This window comes from Empidonax traillii, unplaced genomic scaffold, assembly GCF_003031625.1.
Source record: "Empidonax traillii isolate 1590-97213 ecotype Southwest subspecies unplaced genomic scaffold, ASM303162v1 scaffold1617:size82245, whole genome shotgun sequence".
NCBI lineage: Eukaryota > Metazoa > Chordata > Aves > Passeriformes > Tyrannidae > Empidonax > Empidonax traillii.
The window spans coordinates 12908-33566 of NW_020956810.1; the positions used below are offsets into that span (position 1 = coordinate 12908).

The 20659-nt window shown below is 37.6% G+C and overlaps 1 protein-coding gene across 1 annotated transcript in view; it reads left to right on the plus strand.

Annotated features, from left to right (window-relative positions):
- Positions 1-20659, plus strand: part of LOC114070608 (collagen alpha-1(IX) chain-like) — a gene marked incomplete at its 5' end in the record, with an annotated part of 36389 nt that overhangs the window by 12619 nt on the left and 3111 nt on the right. The window contains 9 exons of the mRNA XM_027908126.1: positions 6144-6197; positions 6947-7018; positions 10591-10626; positions 10733-10777; positions 12492-12524; positions 14728-14874; positions 16104-16158; positions 18166-18366; positions 19716-19764. Coding sequence (XP_027763927.1) covers positions 6144-6197; positions 6947-7018; positions 10591-10626; positions 10733-10777; positions 12492-12524; positions 14728-14874; positions 16104-16158; positions 18166-18366; positions 19716-19764 — 692 coding nt within the window. The remainder of the gene's footprint in view (positions 1-6143; positions 6198-6946; positions 7019-10590; positions 10627-10732; positions 10778-12491; positions 12525-14727; positions 14875-16103; positions 16159-18165; positions 18367-19715; positions 19765-20659) is intronic.

Consider the following 20659-nt stretch of genomic DNA (forward strand, 5'->3'; position numbering starts at 1 on the left):
AGTTATCCACTTTACGACTCACTTCAGTTCTTTTTTTCCTCCTTTATCCCTTTGTTCCATTTCACTCTTGGTATGAAAGACTCAGGTTGAAGTCAAGAGGGGCTGGGCTTTTTCCTTGGAGTAGGACAAAACCTTGATGTTTTTCAGGATATGGGGAATTTCGGTCCCTTAACATATTTGTTGCACAGCAACAGCAACACGAGATCCTCTTCACTTTCCCATTTCACTTACCCATATTCTTCACATCGCAACTGGGGCAAGACAGCATGGCTGGTATCTCCAGGAGGGCCAGAACTGTAGAGGAAAGGACCTCTGGTGAAGGTTTGTGGAGGGCATAACAAGGCTGACTCTGCTGATAGGGACAGCAGGCTGGTATCTACACTAGGGAAAACAAACATACCTATATTTCTGTTATATTTAAAAATCACCTGGCTCTTCAGCTTTCTATACTTGCAAAAGACACCTTTTTGAGAGACATTTTTCACTTCAACCAGTGTGTAGTTTTTTGAAAAGTTACACACCGAAGCACTATCAACAGTGACTCTGTGGAGCTAATTAATGCTGCTGTACTATTTATCAAATAACATGTGGAGTCCTCTACCATAAATAATGTTATTTCAGTCTTTATTCCTTTGTTAAACTATGTTGAAATGTAGCTGGGAAAGTATTTTTACTAAGCAGCAGATTCAAATTTTGGCCTTCTATGAGTCTGTAAACTTTTACAGTTATTAAATGTTTGAAAACAAAATGACTGGCTGTTCTTAAAACTAGGCAAAGTCATGTGTTGGGACACTCTTCCCCAACTTTCTATCTCTAGGAGAAAATTACTTTAAACATATAATTTTAGTCTATCGCTTTTACTTAGAAAACTTCAACTGGCAGCTGAGGGGGGGGGGAAGTTGCTATTCATCTGTTCAGTAAATGAGAGAAACAACTGGAGCAACATGGAAATTTTGCCTTTTCTTTCTAAATGAAACATATACTCCATTCCACACTAATTGTTTTCGTGGTTAACCTTATGTTTGCTTCACATTAGTCTAACCAATCCAAGTAATTACCAAACTCTCTTCTGATTGCAATCTTTCTAAATCAATCACAATGGCAGGTGGCCCAAAGGAAGGAATTCTCAAATATGGGAGTGTCATTCCTAATCAGTGGAATTTAGCCATACTCCCTAAGCTGCTTAACTATTTTCTTTCATATTTGCTGAGATTTAGTAAGATTTAATTGTTCATAACATGTCTGCCAAAAATACTGATCCTGTCTGTCCTTTGCTTTTCTTCAGCTATTCTGTGTTTAATTTGTAAACATTTGGAGAACGTGTATCCCACCCAGTGGTTTTGCTTGTAATATTTAAGTAACCACTTTGAAGTTCAATACCTGTCTAGCAAATTGGGCAAATTTGATGTATATGCAAGGCAGCACATTTATGTTGTTTTGTAATTATGATACAGTTTTCCCAACATCAGCAACAGAGGTTAAATATTCAGCTGCCTAAGATTTGATACCATAACCCCTCTGAGAAACTTCTGAGGGGCCCTGGTCAGCTGAGCTGACTTGCTCTCTTATTCTTTGGAGGTGCCTTTGTCTCATACCTGGAAAGTACCTTAGATTTAGTATTAAAATATTGGACAACCTAAAGTTAGAGGAGAATGCTGTTTCCAGCATCTTAAGTTACTTTCAGCTACATTAATTTTCTGGTTTTCAGTGACATTTTTGACTTACCTATGCTGAAATGTAGCTTTGGTTACCATAACAGTATAACTAAAATGTAGCTTTTCTATCATATTCTTTTTACATGACCACAACTGAAATAATGGGTCACTTTCTGCAGTTGATATCGGTGGTATAGTAGGATGAAATGTCCTTGTCTCAGTTTATAGGATAGGTTTAGGTATTAGTGGACATATTTAATATATATAATTTCATAGGTGTTCCACAAGTGGTGTCATAGTTTATATTTAAGGTACAGCTGGAGGGTTAGCTAGCATTACATGGTTTATGGCAGACTCAAAAGCAAAAATTGCATTTCCATCTTGCCAGGTACAGTTTTTATCCAGTAAACCTAAATCTCTATACGAATGTGGCTAAACTTTCTGACCTTGCCCAGTTCCACAGTGTGGTTTGTACAGGATAGCACTTTTTCTCCCTCACTTGCAGACTACATACCCCAAACAAACCTGATAAGATCCAAGTCTCTCCAGTTCTCATACAATCCACCCTATCTTGCCAAACAACGAGGCCAAGTTCTTGTCTGCTACGTCTGTTTACCCCTCCACTTCCAACAACAACTTTCTTTGACTTCTGGGCATGCTAGCCCTCTGGAGGTCAGCAAATATCACAGTGTTGTCTTCTAAGCAGTGTAAACAGTAACCTGGGTAAAAATTGCATTTGTTGTGGACTTAGTGTACTAAAACCAACCTAGACTTCAGTTAACACTGTAGATACAGAATGAAAGGTCTCTGTCCTCTATACTTAGCCAGAGTACCACCTTTGAAGAGAATGGCAGCTAGTAACTTGTTGCTCGTTGATGCTTGTACCCAAAGCACTCCAAAGATGACATGCTCTTACCAAAATCCAGGGCAGTACAATTTAGTTATTACTATGAGAAAGTTGAAATGGTACATTTAAAATCTCAGAGAAAATCAGTTGGTTATTTACTCTTCTATCAAATACTAGTTGGATGCTTTTCAATACTGTACTGAGGGTCAAAGAAGAATCCTATTGATACTTTCGTGGATAAATCCTTGAACTGAAATGAATAATCCCTCTGAGATTTTTATATGAAAAAATTTGGTAAGTTAAAGTCTCACAAGTATAGAATTGATAAATGGGTTACATTTTGTTAAAGACTTTGAATATGAAGTTTTTAAAAGTCCGAAATGTACTTTATTTTTTTTACACTGCACAAACTTAATTCTCTATTGAATTATCTCCTGTCGAATTATATCTCTTATTGAATGTACTAAAATTGCTATGACATATACTACTAAACAATTTTTTAAGTAGAGAAGAGTTTATCACAATATACACTGTGGATTACCTGTCAAGCAGTTCTGATCAGTATTTCAGTTATTTGGGCAGCTAAGTGAGATGCAAATTACTTCAGGTGTATTCTTGTTCTTGTTCCATTCAACTGATGAACAAGAAATCAATAAACCAGAGGCACTGATTTAGCATGAGAAGGCATTCTGAAACTGTTTGTGAGAATTCTACAAAAGCATCATCTTCAAGATGTCAGTGAGGATAAAAACCATTCCAGACAAACTAAAGGACAGTCTGCTGTATATCCTGTAATGTCCTTTTACGTGTGTTACATTCAGAGGCTGAATATAGATCTAATAGAACTGTGAGAGAGACATTAAATCTTTCATTGATCCAGCAATCCTGCCTTGGAAAAAAGGGAAGGTAGATTTTGTTAACTTGCCACTCTACATGTGCCTTACTGGGAGAATGACCCTGTCCTCAGCAATGCTCAAACGCTAAGTGATAGTGTACTTAACAGAAATCAGTTATCTTCGCTATTAAAGTACCAGAGCAGTCCTGGAACGTGCTTGTGGTCTACTCAGTCTAACACCATGGGCTGAAACAACCTGTAGGCAGTGACCAAGCTTTGCAGTTCTTCAGGGGCTATGTGTAGTGATAGTCTGCATGCTGTTAAAGGCGTAGAACTTTTACCAGTGTGTTTCAAAGTCAGTCTGTCTCAGCTCACTCTAAACTAGTGTTAAAATTGTATGAAATCATACAGATTCTGGTTGTCTTTTTGTTAAAGCCAGTGTAAGATGCCCATTGATTTGTGGGTGGCCTGAAACTATGCACTGTTATACAGAGGCTGTTGTGTAAGAAAGGTGAACTGAGGGCATGGCAAAACTGCCTATGAGTGACTTACAGCACAGAGGAACATTTCATCTGACCAAGTACAGATGTCAACAGCTGAACCAGTTATTACAGAAACCCTCCTATAGGCTGTGAAGAAAACTTAGATACTTCTAGGAACAGGACTTGTGAGGTACTTTAAATATTTATGTGAAGACATCTTAAGATGCCTTTTTTTCTTCATCCACTATGAAGGGAATCACAAGTAACTAGCCCAGTGTAAATCTTATCCTAGGACCATTTCAGTCAGGTAAAACTTGGAGGAAGCTTTGCAGTCTTTCTAGTAGTGCCATGGGCCACCAGGATTCCTGGTTGTTCTTTGGACTGCAGTTTATCTATTACTTGCTAAAACAAAACTGCACATCTTGCAGTGGTGGTCTTTAGTTTGAGGTAATCTGTACTGACAGACATATCGCCAATGTTTACGGGAAATTCTATGCATTTTTATTCCAATCTTCCGCATACTAACCTTTGAAACCACCTAGAAAAGCAATGTGTTTGACAAATGCCTGTGATATATACTTGACAATCGATTTTTTTTTTTTTCCATTTAAAATGCAATGGAAGATTTTTCTTGACTTTTGTATGACCAGCAGAACCTTTGATGTACTCAAGAGGCTTATTATATTATTTTAACTCTGTGGAAGGTGATATTGCTTTTGTTTTATCACTGTATAGCAATGGTTGTTATGACATATATTAAAAAACAAATTTCTAATGCTGATCATAATTTTAATCCTCTTTCCTGCATCAGAAATATATTCGTATTCCAGGTCAGAGGCACAGTACAGAATTATTTGACTAAATAAAAGTTTAATGCATCTTCTGGGATGTAAGATAAAGGTGATTCATGAGACTTCTTTTTCTTGTCTTTTTTATCATTAAAAAAACTCCTAGAAATTATTCAAAGTACTTTAAAAAATAATTTTTTTAACACCATAGAATATTTTGAAGGAAATTAATTGAAAAGCCTATTTATGTTTTCTTCTGTGATCTCTCCAGGATACCTAATTATTTCTTAAATTGTAGAGTTAGTTTTCCTAAGCTTGTGTGAGAAGCTGTCATTGCATTTATGACCTGGTGCAAAAGGCCATGTCTGCCATCTTCTTTTATTGTTCAGTACATCACAATATTTTTCTTATTATGAAAAAAAATCTATATTTTAAATTTTCTGGTGTATACAGCACTAGAATGCTTATTCACATAATAAATAAACATGAGTTTGTTTATATAATAATGAATAAACATGAGTTTATTCACATTTTTGTGAGTTACATATATAAATATGTAAATATATATATATATAATTTAGAAACTTGTATATATAACTGTTTATCTACTTATGTATCTAATAACCTTAATTCTTGATAGGTTGCTTTTATAGCAAATACCCCTTATATATTCACACAGTGGAAGTAAGAAAACTGTCTCAAGTGACACTTAGGCTTGTGTTAGGACAGGAATATATCTGTACAGGTGAGAGCAGAGGTATAAAACTTACTGAGATGTTCTGAAAGGTTTAATCATAAGAGACAAAACCATTTGAAAAAGGTACTTTAGTTCAAAAAAACATTTAAAGTCTTTGAAAATTTAACTCAATATCAAGTTTAGCCAGAGCATATATTCAAATGCACGCACAAAGAGGTGGATTTGTTACACTAATGTGAATATGATGATCTGAATGGATAAACATGTCTCAAGTGAAGATATAAAGATCCAGTGAAATGCATATTTATGCTTATCACTAATATGAAGGGGGATTTTTAAAGGTAAACCGTCCCTGTAACAGTCTAGCCTTTTTTTTTTGGAACCTAAATGAGTTTGTTAAGAATGAATTTTGCATACACTTTTCACATTTGTCCATTGTTCATGTGGGATCACAAGCTTTTAAGTATATGGTCATTTAGGAGTTCAGTTGATGAAACTTAGCAAAAGCCTGAAGCTGAGTGTGCAGTTGTCTTAGTGAGGTAAATATGTTTGCAACAGGTAGCTCTCAGCTGTGATTCCATGAAGGGAACTTCATTGTGCATAATAACTCAGCAGAATGAGTTAGTCGAATCATTTAATGTCAACTAAATATTAAATGCCACTGTTAACTAAAAATGTTTTCACTGTTTTTAATGCACGTGATATTTTTGCTCTAGTAAACAGAAGTTTAAAACCAACTCCTAGGTAGTTTAATTCACTAAACAAGAAAAAAAAAAGATACTTTATTCCTTGTTCACAGAAAATATTTCAGAAAGTAATGTTTTCCTATCTCCTATCAGGGTAGCAGAGGGGAGCCAGGTCCTGCGGGTCCTCCAGGTTTACCAGGGAAATTGGTAAGCAGTTTTTTTTTCCATGTTCAGTGCTCATGTTTACTTCCAAGGAACTGTGGTATCATCTGGAACTACACTTACCCGTTTATCCATGCAGGGTACCAGAAAGAGCATTGAAACCAGTGACGGTTGAGTTTCTTTTTCAGTCCTCTGTGACTGTGCTAATATTAGAGAAAGGGATATGGAGATGTGTGTGACATCTTCTTAAAAAAACCCATAAATCATAGGATATGAAAAACTGAGTTGCGCAGTCCTGTGTGGGCTGTGTATACTTGGGAACCAGAGCAGTGAAAACCGGCCTTCTGCTAACAGCTACATGAAAATAATGAATGGAGCAGATTATGAATGCCACCTTTTACCAGAGCTCCAGCAGTGTTTACACAGTATCATTCAGAAGCATAGCTGGGGAGATCTTGGCTGAAAGAGCCTACTGTTACAGAGGAATGCACAGATCGCAGACTGCAAGATCTTGGGAAGTATTTTTAAGAAAACCAGACTGTCACTGGGGGACTGGAGGGTAGAAAACCCTGTAAGCCATTTCTGTTCTGATTATGAGCAATAAATTCATAATAAAATGCTGTTTGAAGTGCTGTACTTTGGATCAACTCTATTTGCATCAGATAATCCTCTTTCATCAAACTAAGTCTGTTCTGGGAATAAGGTTTTGCCCCATCTGCTTGTCAGGGTATGACCTTTAGTTGTTCATTCTTAACCAGATTGGCTAAATTTACATCCTTGACTTATTTTCACAGGGTCCCCAGGGTAATATTGGACTTCCTGGACTGCCTGGTCCTCCAGGCCTACCTGGTAGTAAGGGTGACCGGGTAAGAAATGAACACTTACATCCAGGTGGTAGTTTGATGTCAGGAGTAAACACAACAGTTTGAGCACTGTTTTCAGTTTTTATATGAATTAATGTCTGTTTTCTTCCTGTGCATGTACATGTGTTAACTGCTTGAAAGTGATGCTCTAGGTACCCATTAACTACTTGTAGCTCATAAAGTGTGTGAATCATTTAAAGACCTAAATCATATAGCAAATCATTGACAGCCAGATCTGAAATTGTGAGTCAAGATCTCTGGTCACTATAGAGCTTTGAACTTCAGACCTAGTCTGCGGTTGAAATAATACCTGTATAATTACTTCTTCCAGTATTTTTTGGGAAGGGAAGAACTTGGTCCTGGTAGTCTCACATAACTGCAGAGGATATCTTTCTTTGCTCAATAAATATCAGTGAAGACAGTACATAAACCCAAAAATGTTTCTTAGCTTGGATTAGGAGGCTGCAGAGAATAGAATTCACTCACCAAAATTCAGAGGTATTGGTTACAGAAATAGTCAGTTCTATACTGTTTCATCCTTCTTACTTGAGGCATCTACTTTAGTATTAAATGAATTACACTTGTAAAGTGCCTCTTACTTTCCACTGAAAATCAAGGAAGTACAGGACTCCTGGTCAGAGATAGGTATCACTACTATGGATGTCTTAGTTGAACAGAGTAATCAATCCTGCCCCTGGTGTGCTCCCAGTGTACATAACAGGGCTGCTAGACAGGGCTCACACTTGTTTTCAGCAGTTTTTAGAAGCTGCTCAGGTACTTAAAAATAAGTTTCGAAGTCTTTGATGCTGTTGAGGAATTTTTTCATGTTTGTTTGGTTTTGTTTTAATGCTGAGATCAGGAACACGTTTCTAGTCAAATGTAAGTATTGACATAGAGCAGTCTCTTTTCGTTAGATTGGTAACGATTCACACTTTAGAATTCTTCAGAGGGAGATTGAAGGTACCTGAGTAAACAAATGTGGAAGGAAAATAAATAGTCTTTGTTGAAGTGCTAACAACGTCCATCCAAAGGTGCCTGATTTTCGTCATTTGCTGTATAAAGGGTCTGGACCTTCAGGATAAAAAGCAGAACGTAGATGCTGTATATAGACCCAGAGAGATTCAGGTGTCTGCTTATCTAACTGGCAGATGACAGTAAGTTATGCCTGGAGCTTTTTTAAAATCCTAGGGTCAGGTTAATGCCCTCTGCAAGTACCTTGAAGTCCAAAAGTATATGCTAGCAATTGTCTCATCCTGTGATTGCTTTTTAGCTTTCCTGGTTTTACACAAGCATCCACTTGTATCCTTCATTCATATTTTTTTTTCTTCAATTGCATGGAGGCTGGAGTGAATTTTCTGGGTCAGGCTTAGCATGGCTGCAGCTTTGCAAGCAGCACTGATCTGCAGTATGTATTCCAAGTCAAGCCTGGAGAGCACTGTGCCACTTTATCCTTCCTCTTCCCTTCAGCTCTTGCAACTGCATCAGTCTTATACAGAGGCAAACAACCTTGTCAGAGTTTGGAAAGATTTTGGTATCTGTAGCTTGTTAACCCTAGTCTTTGGGTCAGCCCCTGTGAGGAGTAAGTTCCTGACTGAGGCAACATTTTTTCCCTTTCTGATTTCAAAGCTTCATGGTTTTCTACACTGGGATCGGTCCTATGAAGTTCTGTTGTAAGCTATATGTGCATGATAAGAACTCATGTAAATAGCAGTCAGAAGCCATCAGAACTCACAAATTTGATATTTCAGTAGTCATTTTTGATTCCAAATCTGTTAAATATTGGGTACTATCCGCTGACACCTTGTCAACATGCAAGTGATGACTACTTAAAGAATGAAACATCACCAAAGAAATTATCATCAAAAGTGTTTTTATTGAAGTAAAATGTAAAAGTGAAATTTGACAAAATTTGAATGCAGGGTTCACTGTTTCTGATTCACATATTTTGAATTGGTTTTAGACACTCTGGTTCTGTCTATTTTAGTAAAGCTAAACTTCGGCTTGGCACCAAGCCAAGTGCCAGACCTTGGCACTGGAACACAATCCTTTATGCTGCTAAATAGTTAAAGTAGCCCCTAGTACAGTTTTGGTTCATGCTGACAGTTTTGCAGACAATTTTTGGATATGATTTGAGAGCGATTTTTGCAAGTAGATAAACAGTATGTCAAGAAAAGTGGGTGTTTTCATAGTTTGACATCTTGCCTTATTATCTCCTTTGAAATTTTGGGAGTCAATATAGAATAGATTCAGATAGTTTCAGCTGTGATTTTTATGTTTGCTAATGCAAACATTACAGGCCAAGGTTTCCAAAAGCAATAGATTCTCTTATGTCAGCCTTATCTATTTGCAGTTTTATTGCCTTAAAGAAGAGTAAGTGGAGAAAAAGAATCTTCCAAATGATGTTAGGTTGGAAATCAATGTCTTTTTTGTGTGAGTAATTGGAAAACATTTGTAAGGCACAATGTTGAGAACAGACAAAATAGTTTCAGTGTTGTTTGACAAAGTCAGAATGTTAAATAGTTCTGTGATTTATGCTGTTTAGCTTTGTGAATAATTTAGTGTTGGCTCTTCATTCTCAAGAACATGAGAACGTCTGAATTCATTAAATTATAAATGTCAGACCAGTCTGTGTGCTTATATGTTATATGAAATAAATGACTCTCTGAAATTGGAGAGAAAATGCTGTATCTCTGTTTTAGAAAAAACCCAAACTTCATGCACAGTTACAGTTCTTTTGGAATGCATATGTTTGAACATGCACAGACTTAAAGACCATTAAGGGTGATGTGAATGCTTTTCTAACAGAACACAAATACTTTTTCTTAAACTATACAATGTTCTACAAAATAAATAATTTTAGCATAGAAACAAATTATGTATGTTTGAAATGAATCAGGTCATTAATTTATTCCTCTTTGGTTCCTGCCTGTCCGCACAGGTACATTTTGTTGCAGAATTCTAAGATGGAACATAAAAATGTTATTATTTAAAAAAAAATGGAACATCAGCTTTAAGACACAAGCCCTTCAGCTTTGACTGCAATGGTCAAACTTCTAGACACAATTTTGCTAAAAAACATTGAGAATTAAACAGCAAGCAAGACAAGATTGTGACTGCATTTGTGGGTGTCTCTCTGCTTATCCCCATTAGACGGGCTAGTATAGCCTACAGCAATATGGAACACATAATAGTGCTAGAAAAAGCAATACACTTGCTGGATTTTTTACCTGTAGCTTCTAACCAATGTGCAGAGCAGAGCTGTAGCAGCTGCCAAGAGCATCTGTCACATAAAGGGGAGATTCACAGTTTAACAGTCAGAATCTGTACTGTCCAATGTGGCAGTGGATTATATGTTCCATACTAGTTCCATACTTGTAGTCTGTCAGCTAGATTACACAGTAAGATTTAAGTGCTTTCATTGTCATTCTCAAAAATTCACAGCTTTAAAGGTTTCTTGCATTGATGCTAGATTGTAGGGAGGATTGAAGAACGTTTAGTATGCTTTTGAACCTGGAGTTTGAAATTCTGAATGCCTTTTTTTTTTTTTTTTTAATTTTCAATCTTTAACCTTCTAGGGTTCAGTGGGTGAGCCAGGACCTAAGGGTGAACAAGTAAGTCATGTTAAAAATCATGGAACATTAAAGTCACTCTACTAAATGCCACAGTACATTATGCTGACTAATCTGAAGACTGACAGTGTGTCTTTCTTTGATATAGGGTGCACCTGGAGCAGAAGGAGATGGAGGAGAAAAGGGTGACTTAGTAAGATGTTATTTTTTTCTTTACCTGATATAATATTTTGTTGTTGTAAATTAAGACTTTGTTGGAGTGCTTCAAGCATATGGTTTCATCACTGAAAGTCACATTTCAGTTTTATACCAACTGGAGCAGTTCTGTTGGCCTAGTCACTCTGTTCTTGCTATTTGAAAAGCACTCTAAAATATACATGTTCTATTAGGTGTATAATATAGTTCAGACTGCCTTGCAGGAAGGCTGTATGTGTGTGTATATATAAACATGGATACATTTGTAGAGACAGATTAAGTGTTTATATATGAATATATGTGCACACACAGATAAATTCTTGATGTTTAAAGCAGTGAGGATGAGGAGGTAGTTTAATTCAGTTGAAACAGGGGCAGAGTTAATAAATATCCTTAATAACTCAAACTTGAGGGAAATATTTTGTACTGACTTTATCTTTGGAAATAAGATTTGCAACTGGCTTTTAGGGAAAGGGAGAATGGTCTGGGAAAAGGCTGTGGCACTGTGATATTGCTGGAGGGATATATATATATGTGTGTGTGTACATACCATATTAGAATGGCATGTTGTGAATTCACATGGGTAGTGCCCTTGGGTAAAGAGGGTTTGTTTTCCTCCAGAAAGAGAAACACACTAGTCCTGTGAGGCCCCATTCAGCAAAGCAAAAACTTGATCTTTCTAAAGGAAGTAAAATGTTCCCTATTTAAAAAATGGTAGCCAGGTTATGTGCTGGAAATGAGCATTTTTCCTTAAACTTTGCAATTGTGAAAGACTTTTAATTAAGAGTCCTCATTAGCTGGATATCCTAGGTGAGCTAGCAGTTGAGCTTTACAATCACTGTACAGATTGCAGGAAGCAATGCTATGGGTTGTCTAAGTGTGTTTCTAGATAGTCTGGTTTTAAACTGATAACAGTTGTTATTTATATTTCCTTTATGTCATATTCATTAACAGGTAAAGGGACCTTTGTAAACCTTTAGAAACCAATTATTTCATGAATGGCATTTAGGAATGGAGAAAACACAGTTTTTGGGAATCTCTCAAAGAGTAACTCCTTTTCTTTGATGTTTTCATTAATCAATTTCCGAAGTGATTACAGTATTTTGAAACCTTTTCTTTTGTGATTCAGAGGGAAAACTAAAACCTCCAGAACAGTGGGACTGCTATTCTCAGTCAGCGACAGAGGGATCTTGGTGTTGTTTAAATGAGAAAAGTTGCTGGGAATAGCAGCTTCTAGGGATTTGGTTTCTTCACAGCACATTAGGCAGACACCTGCCAGGTTTCTGTTGCAGTTTTGTCTGGGCTAACAACACCAATATCCATAGCTCTGTCAAACTATAAAATTCTGATTAAATAATACTTCCTCTAAGGGTTTACAAGCAATATGCTATCTAAGCTTGTCCTGTTCTGTAGCTGTGTGTTGTGGTTAGAGCCATGTATCTAAGTCCAAGATAAGCAATACAAAACCAATTATAGCAAACATGCCTTCTCATTTGCACCTTAATGAAATGCTTTTGAGAAAGACATTTTGCGAAAAAATCCCTGAAATTCAATTTTTATTTTTAAAGAAATTGTAATTAATTTGTGGTGCAATTTTGCATAAATAAACTAAATATGTGAACATTTTTTATAGTGAAAAAAATTTACTACATTTGTAATGTCTGTGGTAATGGAGACCCTCTTCTAACATAGTTTGTCTTATTTTTGCTCAGGGTGACATGGGATTACCGGGAGCAAAGGGAGCTGTAAGTATGACGAATAGCATTGTTACAGAAATACAGAGAACTAGTGGGTCAGATAGATGGTTTTCTGATTTAAGAAAAAAATAATGCAAATAACAAGCTGAGCTCTTTATCACAACTAGATTGCGTGAGTTTCAACAGCTTTTCTTCTATTTAAATTTTGAATACAGTCAATATTAAAATGAATTTGCTTTGGAAGGGAATTAATTTCCTGAATTCCAAATCCACAAAAGAGAAGCATCATTCAGCAGCAGTTTTCTGGCCAACAAATATATTTTTTTAAGAAAATGAATGCACTCTTTTTACAGCTGGTGTTGTGTAGAGAGGAGGCTCAGTGCAGTGACTGCATGCAACCTGTAATATTTACACTGTAAAAAAGCTGGCAGGAGGATTGCGAGGTCTGTGAAATCAGAAGTATTTGTGGCCCAGATTCCTATTTTTTTTTTTATTCTTTGTAATAGCAAAATGATAACTTTGATTGGAAAGGTGAGCAGAAGCTTGTATGTCACATAAGAAAAATAATTTGAGAGCTGGACTCATTCTTTTATTTCAGGATCACTGAAGAATGGGATTGTTACATTATCTGATAGTATGGGCTGTGATACTAAAACACCAACAGTTCTGCCCACAGGGAACTGAGACTGAGCGTAACAAAAAAGCTCTGTGTTCTTAGTGGTCTGGGCAACTTTGGGGTTAAGCAAGTGAAAGCTGAAGAGTGTTTACTGCCCACCAAGATCCTACAAGAAGGACATGAAGAAGAGAGGAGAAATCCATAATTTTATCCACCTAGTTTTTTAAAATCCTCTTGTCTTGATGATACCCTCGAGTGCTTGTCCTAGTGAGTATCTACACAGGTATTAGTAATCCATCAGGCAGCCTGATAATTCACCAGGCTGGGGAAGAAAGGAATGATGGTTTCCTGGTTGTACAGTCCATAAAGGCAATTTTCTTGCCTTCTTGATACAGCTTTTGAAGCATGTTTGTTCGGTTTCTTTCTAACGGAGACAGCTATCAGTTGACTGAGATGCAGCCCAGATGGAACCGAAATGGCTCCATCTTGTGGATTTAGCTGATACCACAGTTGAGTAATTTAATTTCCTCTTTAGCATCTCTTTCAGAGGGTATTGCGCTTCCCCTCCATCCCACCCCCTCCCTGTAGATTTTGGAAGTTGTGAGTGTACAGAATTCTTTTTTTTTTGCTGCTTATTTTGGGTTTTGTGAGTTTGTTTGTTTGTTTTGGAGTTTTGTTTGGTTTTGTTTGTTTTCCCCCTTAGTTAGCACTACTATTGATTAACAGCAGTAAAGTAACGTATATTGAAAATAAGTGTGGTGCTTTGATCCTGGCTGGACACCGGCTGCCCACCAAGGCCACTGTATCCCCTTCCTCAGTTCGTAAGGGGAGAGAAAATATAACAAAAGGCTTGTAGGTCAAGGTAATGGCAAGGAGAGATCACTCACCAGTTATTGTCATGGACAAAAGAGACTTGACCTGGGGAAATTAACTGAATTTATTACAAATCAAAATCAGAGCAGGATAATGGGAAGTGAAACAAATCTTAAAAACACATTCTGCCCACCGCTTCCTCCTTCCCAGGCTTAAATTTGTTCCTGAAATAAAGGGTCATTGCATTCATTCAGGCAGTTTGTCAACATCAGTTTGTGTGAGGATGTTCCTTCCCCTCTGCCAGCAAATTCAAGCACAGGCACTGAACTAGCTCTGGCTCTGACAGGTTTGTGTGTTCCCAAACAGCCTGGGGCTAGATGATAGAGAGTCATACTGTGGTACTCTATACAAAAGGGAATGAAAGGCATTTGGAGCAAGGGGGGAACTGGAATTTTTGTAACTTAAGAGTCACTTAATGTGTAGAAATGTTGCATGTTGACATGCATGAGGGGAGAAGTAGAAACCAAGTTACTACAGTTCTGTTCTTTGACAAAAAGTCCATCTTGACCATGTCACTGTTAATGCTCATTTGACAGAATATATTATTTTTCAACTTCACCCCTTCAACTGATGAATACAGACCTCTTATAAATCACCCAACCCCTGACTCCAGCAGCTTACCTAAAAAGAAGCTGTTCAACAACTGTACATTCCAGCACTCATTGCTTTGCATTTGTGAATAGCTCCTGTCACCATTTTGATATGTCAGAATGATTCTAACTAGTATAGCAGTCCATTGAAATTTCACTCTTTCATTGTCAGGTTGGTAATCCTGGAGACCCTGGTTCCCGTGGGCCTGAGGGAAGTCGTGGACTGCCTGGCATGGAAGGGCCCCGAGGCTCCCCTGGACCACGAGGCTTGCAGGGTGAACAGGGTGCCCCAGGTCTGCCTGGCAGTGAAGGTCCAGCTGTAAGTACTGTTTTCATGTAATTGGTATCTTTTGAACTCTTGCCTGTCACTCACATCACTCCCTGTTTTGCATCAGGAGATGTGTTCGCATGCAAAACTGAAATGCCACATCACCTCTCATCAAACACATCTGTACACCGGAGAAATCTTAGGGTTATATACAGATGGGTCCTTGGGTCCTCAGCTTTCAGTTCAGCTCTGTTTCCTTATGCCTGCCCCACCCCCGTAGTGTGCATAAAACAATGTTTGACACAAAGGTGTCTCACTCACAATATTTACCTTGCTGGTCAAATTGACATCAGCTGGAATAGTTGCACTTGCAGGAACTGGAACATTCTTTAGTGACAGGTGGATTGATTTTGGTTGGCAGAGAGTTGAATTTCTTTATAGTGTCTTATATGGCTTATGCTTTGGAGTTGTGCTGAAAACAGTCTTTACAGCACACTGAAGGGAATAGGTCAAGGGGTCATGGCTTCAAAGCAAAAGCATAGATTCAGATTAGATATTAGGAAGAAATTTTTCATTGTAAGAACAGTGAGGTACTAACAGGTTACCCAGAGAAGCTGTGGATGCCCCATCCCTGCAAGTGTTCAAGGCCAGGTTGAATGGGCCCCTGAGCAGGGGGGGATGGAGGGGTTGGAATGAGATGATTTCAAAGGCTCTTTCCAACACAAGCTATTCTATGATGTTTTAGTTACTCCCAAGCCATGTTTACATGGCATCACAGCCTTTTCTGTTTCTTACACTGTTCCGCCAGTGAGAAGGTTGGAAATGCACAAAAAACTGGGAGGGCACACAGCCAGGACAGCTGACCCCAACTGACCAAAGGGACGTCCCATATCTTATGGCGTCATGCTCAGCAATAAATTCAGGAGAAAGTTGGTGGGAGGTGATGAGCAATTGCTTTAATTTGTATTACTTGTCTTTCTTAGATTTTATTTTCTTCTTTTTCTTTATTCCCTTCTTCTTCCAACACCTTTTCCTCCATCTTACTCTCTATTTATTAAAGCTTTTTTTCTCAGCACATGAGTTTTCCACTTTTACTCTACCAATTCTCTCCTCCATCCCACTGGCGTGGGAGCAGTATGTGAATGACTGTGTGGTTCTTAGTTGCTGGCTGGGCTTAAACCATGACAACTGGCCAACATTTTTTTTGCATCAGGCACACTTATAAGTTTTACTGTGATATCAACTGGTTTTTTAAATCTATTATTTTTTTTAAATCCTAGGGAAAAGAGCCCACCGATCAGCACATTAAGCAGGTTTGCATGAGAGTCATGCAAGGTAAATATGCTAAAAAGTATTTCATGTTTCTGGTGCATTTAATTAGAATAATCTATTGCTGTGGAGGCAACCAAGATTTTCCCGCTCTTATCCAGAACGAATTGCATGGCCTCAGCAGGGGACCTAGCTGAAAATCTTCCCAGGTGTGAATGTAGGCACAGTATGAGAAAGTCCCTTATTTATACATACTTTGTAGCCTCACTGAACTACCTGTTGATTCCATACTATTGCATACATGCGTTTTGTATTCAAATCGCTTGCTGCATTTATGTACATAAAAGTACACAGCCTCACTGAAAGATTTTAGCATTTTGTACTCACAGTCTACTAGATTGCAGCAAACAAACTGTGAAAAATAGGTAAAAAAAAGTGGAGTGCAGAGAGAGGCTTTCTCGAGATAACATACCATAAAATTAAAGCAATAGGCAGATGCTCAAAATCCTAATTATATTTGCTGAGTTTGTGACACACACAGAAATCTGAAACTTTTCTAATATAGTTGGGTGCATGTGATTTACTGTGTTTAAAAATTTATGCTGCCATGTAAGCACAAAAGAAACTTTTCAGTACTTGCTCTTGAAGATGCCCTTTGGGATATTATGCTATTGTAATGTTAAGAGTTTACCAGAGTGAAAATGCTGCTCATGATCCAAAAATTCTCAGTAGTCATCACTGTTCTTGATATTGCCAAACAGGGTATTTCTTAAAAAACGTTCTATAAATAGGATAAAAAAGCCTTTTAAAGTGGTCTCTTGAAAGACACAGTAATATTGAGGAGGATTATAGTGAAATCACATTTGGTGTTTGAATTTATTCATAACCATCAGAATTAGCAGTGAAGGCACTGGTACAGGCAAAATCTAGACTGTTTTCATTGTACCCCTCTTGAGAGCCCCTATAATGGTCAATGCTGTTGTTAAAAAAAAAAAAAGAAAAAAAAAGAAAAAAAAAGAGATAAATAAAGGACTAGAATTCAATCCAAGAGGGTCCTTGGAACCTTGTCAGCTAAAAGACAACTGTAAATGAAGTTCAGCTCCTCAGGCTTTGCACACAGACAGCTATGCCAAGGCTTCCTTGTATAGTTGCTGGCTGTAATTCCTATTTAATTTAGATCCTATCCCACATGAGCCCTGTCCCACACAATCTTAATATTTCTTGGTTGTGGACACAAAATAACATGTGGACACAAAAAGTCTTTCCGAGTCCTGCAGATTTTAAAGCAAATGTCATACGGAGTTGTATGTGGCTGTATCCAGAGTAAGTTATTTCTAAGGCATGCTTGGAAGATGAATTTGAAGTTTAGAACAGAAACATTAAGGAGAGGACTGCTTTTATGCTGTTAGAGCAGTGGCCTGAAAGGGGAGAAGCAAAAGGGAATAGCCAGCATAGACCATTCCTTGGAATGGTAAGCTGATTCTGTGCCTAATTAAGAGCAAAGGTCCTGCTGATTTACCTTGAGAAAAGTTTAACATAAAGTGTTCAATTATTTATCAAACCTGAGCTCCTGAGCACCAGTTTGAGGGTTTCTTTCCTCTGAAAAAGAAGGCCTGCACTTACTAGGCAACATACGTGACTGTGCTCATACTGTTTCCTTCTTGCAAAAATGGATCTTGACAGGATTAACACGTAGTAATGAAGAGAGATATTTACTCTTTTAAGAGACAGCAATTTAATGAGTTTCTTACTAGATGATTGAAATTAATATATAAAATTATAAGGACATTTCTAAATAAACTATATACATCTAAGTAATTTGAGTCTGCAAACGCTGAGTTTCTTCTCAGAAAAAAAATTGCAGTTTTTTCTGTGCAGTGTGCCTATGCAGTTTGCCACTGGTAGTCCTAAGATAATACCTTATATGTAATAAACTTTGTAAATAGCATAGTACAAAAGGAAGGTGCCGGAGTGTAGTCTGTTAGTTGAGAACTACGTTCTTCTTCAGTGATCATGGGAATCTCTTCACTCAAATCCACTTACTCCTTAACTCTATCTCCCTGTTTGTTGCAGAACAACTAGCTCAGCTGGCAGCCAGTCTTAGGAGGCCAGAATTTGGTGCTCCAGGTCTTCCTGGCCGACCAGGGCCACCAGGTGCTCCAGGACCTGCTGGTGAAAACGGCTTCCCAGGACAGCTTGGCCCCCGTGGCTTGCCTGGCCTTAAAGGTCCCCCTGGTGAGATTGGTCGTAAAGGTCCTAAAGGTAAGAAATGCTGTAACTGGCTTTCACTTATTGACTGCTTCAGTTTTTTATGCTGGTTTTTTATCCCCCCCTTTCCTTGGATTACAGGTTGTGGATTATACACATGTGAAGTCCAAAAAGAGCCTGAATTAGGAATGTAAATTGTTTGCTGTAACTGTTGTGTCAGTTACTGCAGAGATTAAATCCACTGTCTTGGATTTAGCAAGACTTGTTTAGAAATCTGGTTTTTAGCGGATGAAAAACCACAAACCTCAAAAGTCCATAAGAGAGAGAACTGATATTAGGACTCTGACTCAGCAGCTTACTTCTAGTTCAGGCAGATGGTTGTATTTTCTCACACTGTGCAAGTGATTTGATGACAAAAACCAGATGTGACTCCAGCAGGGATTCTCTCCTCTACTTGGCCTGGTGGTTGACCTCACTTCTACAGGACTTGTGGTCCCAAAAACACATGTAAGTGGTCAGATTCAGTCACTCAGTGAATTAGTCTACTTTTTAAAGTGCATTCAGTTTATCACATTAAAAGTGACTGATAACTATCTGCCTTTTATTTGGGTTTAAGCCTTGAGCCATTTTAAGTAATTGCACCAGGTACCAGAATCTACTGATTCTTTGGAAAGGGCAAATCCATAATAAAATTGACTTGCCTTAAGCTTTATAAAAAATCTTCGATCACAAAGTTAATCTCTTTTGTTCATGACTGAGAGGTTCTGTTCTCTGAAGGATTACACAGTAGAATTTTCTGCATTCTTATGACCACTATGAATGTATTAGTTTCTATTCAGCAGTGATTTCAATCTGTTTCTTGAAGGAGGTTTTGTTTAAAAATTGTATTTCTGCACAAAGCTAGTCTGTTGCTGGATTAGAGTGTTTACTTTTGATTCAAGATTTATTTGAAAGCAAAATTGGGAAAACCTTTGAGAGAAAGAATAGAATACAAATGAAGCAAATCTTAATGACATCATTACTGGAGCTTTGTTACTGTTTTCATTTAATGAAATGTCATCTGCAGAAGAAACAAAGTAGAGATACAAAGGTGATGGGGTGTATTGAATTTTATTCAACACTGTGTTAATATTGAAAAAAAATAAATTTACAGAGCATAAAAAACCCCCAAAAGAGCAAGACGCTTTGTTTTCTATGTAATTGTTATAAAATTCCAAAGTTCTCTTTCAGTAAATATTGAAATACAAGTGAAGTGAATGCTTTCATGTGCAAAAGCTATTATAATGGTACATGGCAGCCAACATGAAAAATCTCAGTACTTCACTCCAAGTTCCTGGTAGTTACCAAAGTTCCACAGAGGTCACAGAGATGAACTGACTTTCCCCATCCATTTGGGAATTTGTCTGAGACTGGAGTGAGGGGAAAACGGTATGTTGGACATGTGATAAAAGGGAAAAGAAGGATGTTGAGAATGGTTTAGAAGGTCACAATAAAGAGGAGAGAGAAACACAGCAAAGCATAACCATGAGACCCAGCAGAAGATACAAAGGTAAAGTGATTTTAACGAAGAGTCAGGAGTCTAGGCAAGCCACAAACTCAGCAGTCTATTCTGTCTTTCCTCCCTGCAGTACCAGATGGTATGGAAACATAAAATAAAGTTCACTCAAATATTATTAGGCATAAAAGGAAAAAATAATCAATGTAAGATATTCACAATTGGGAATATACATAATTTTATGGAATAGATATATTGAACAGAATTTTGAGTTTACAACACAACAGAAAAACTTCCCCGTACTGTTGATTGTGGTTTGGAGCAAGATATGGATTTGAAGAAAATCTGACCGCTCACCAAAGAAAAGTCTCCATGATATTATTATATTACTTTTATGTTATTATATTACTATTAGACGAGAATAAATTTCTTTCATAAAGGTAAAACAGTGTCTTATGTGGATGTCAGCAGAATACTGTAATCTGTGCAGCCAGCTTCCCTTTTGTTCTCTTCCTTGGCCATCTCAAGGACCAGCACTTGAGAATTCACTTCTTATCTGAGTTCACATGGCCTTGCAGAGGCCAGTAACCTCACTCTGTATTCCAAAGGAACCTGTCTAGTCCTGCCAGTTTGGTTTATTCCTGTTCTATAGGCTGTGACATATCTCCTGTGGTACTTACTGTCCCGCTCCATGTGTTTTTTTCCCCCTCCAAGATGTCTGCTTCTGAGTATGACTCAAATGGGAGAAAAAACCCTATCAAATCCCAAACATTTGACAAGGACCTGTGTCAGGACATCATTCAAATCTGCTAAGAATATATATAGCCAGCTGAATTCTCTGCTTATTATCTGTTCCCCTCTGAA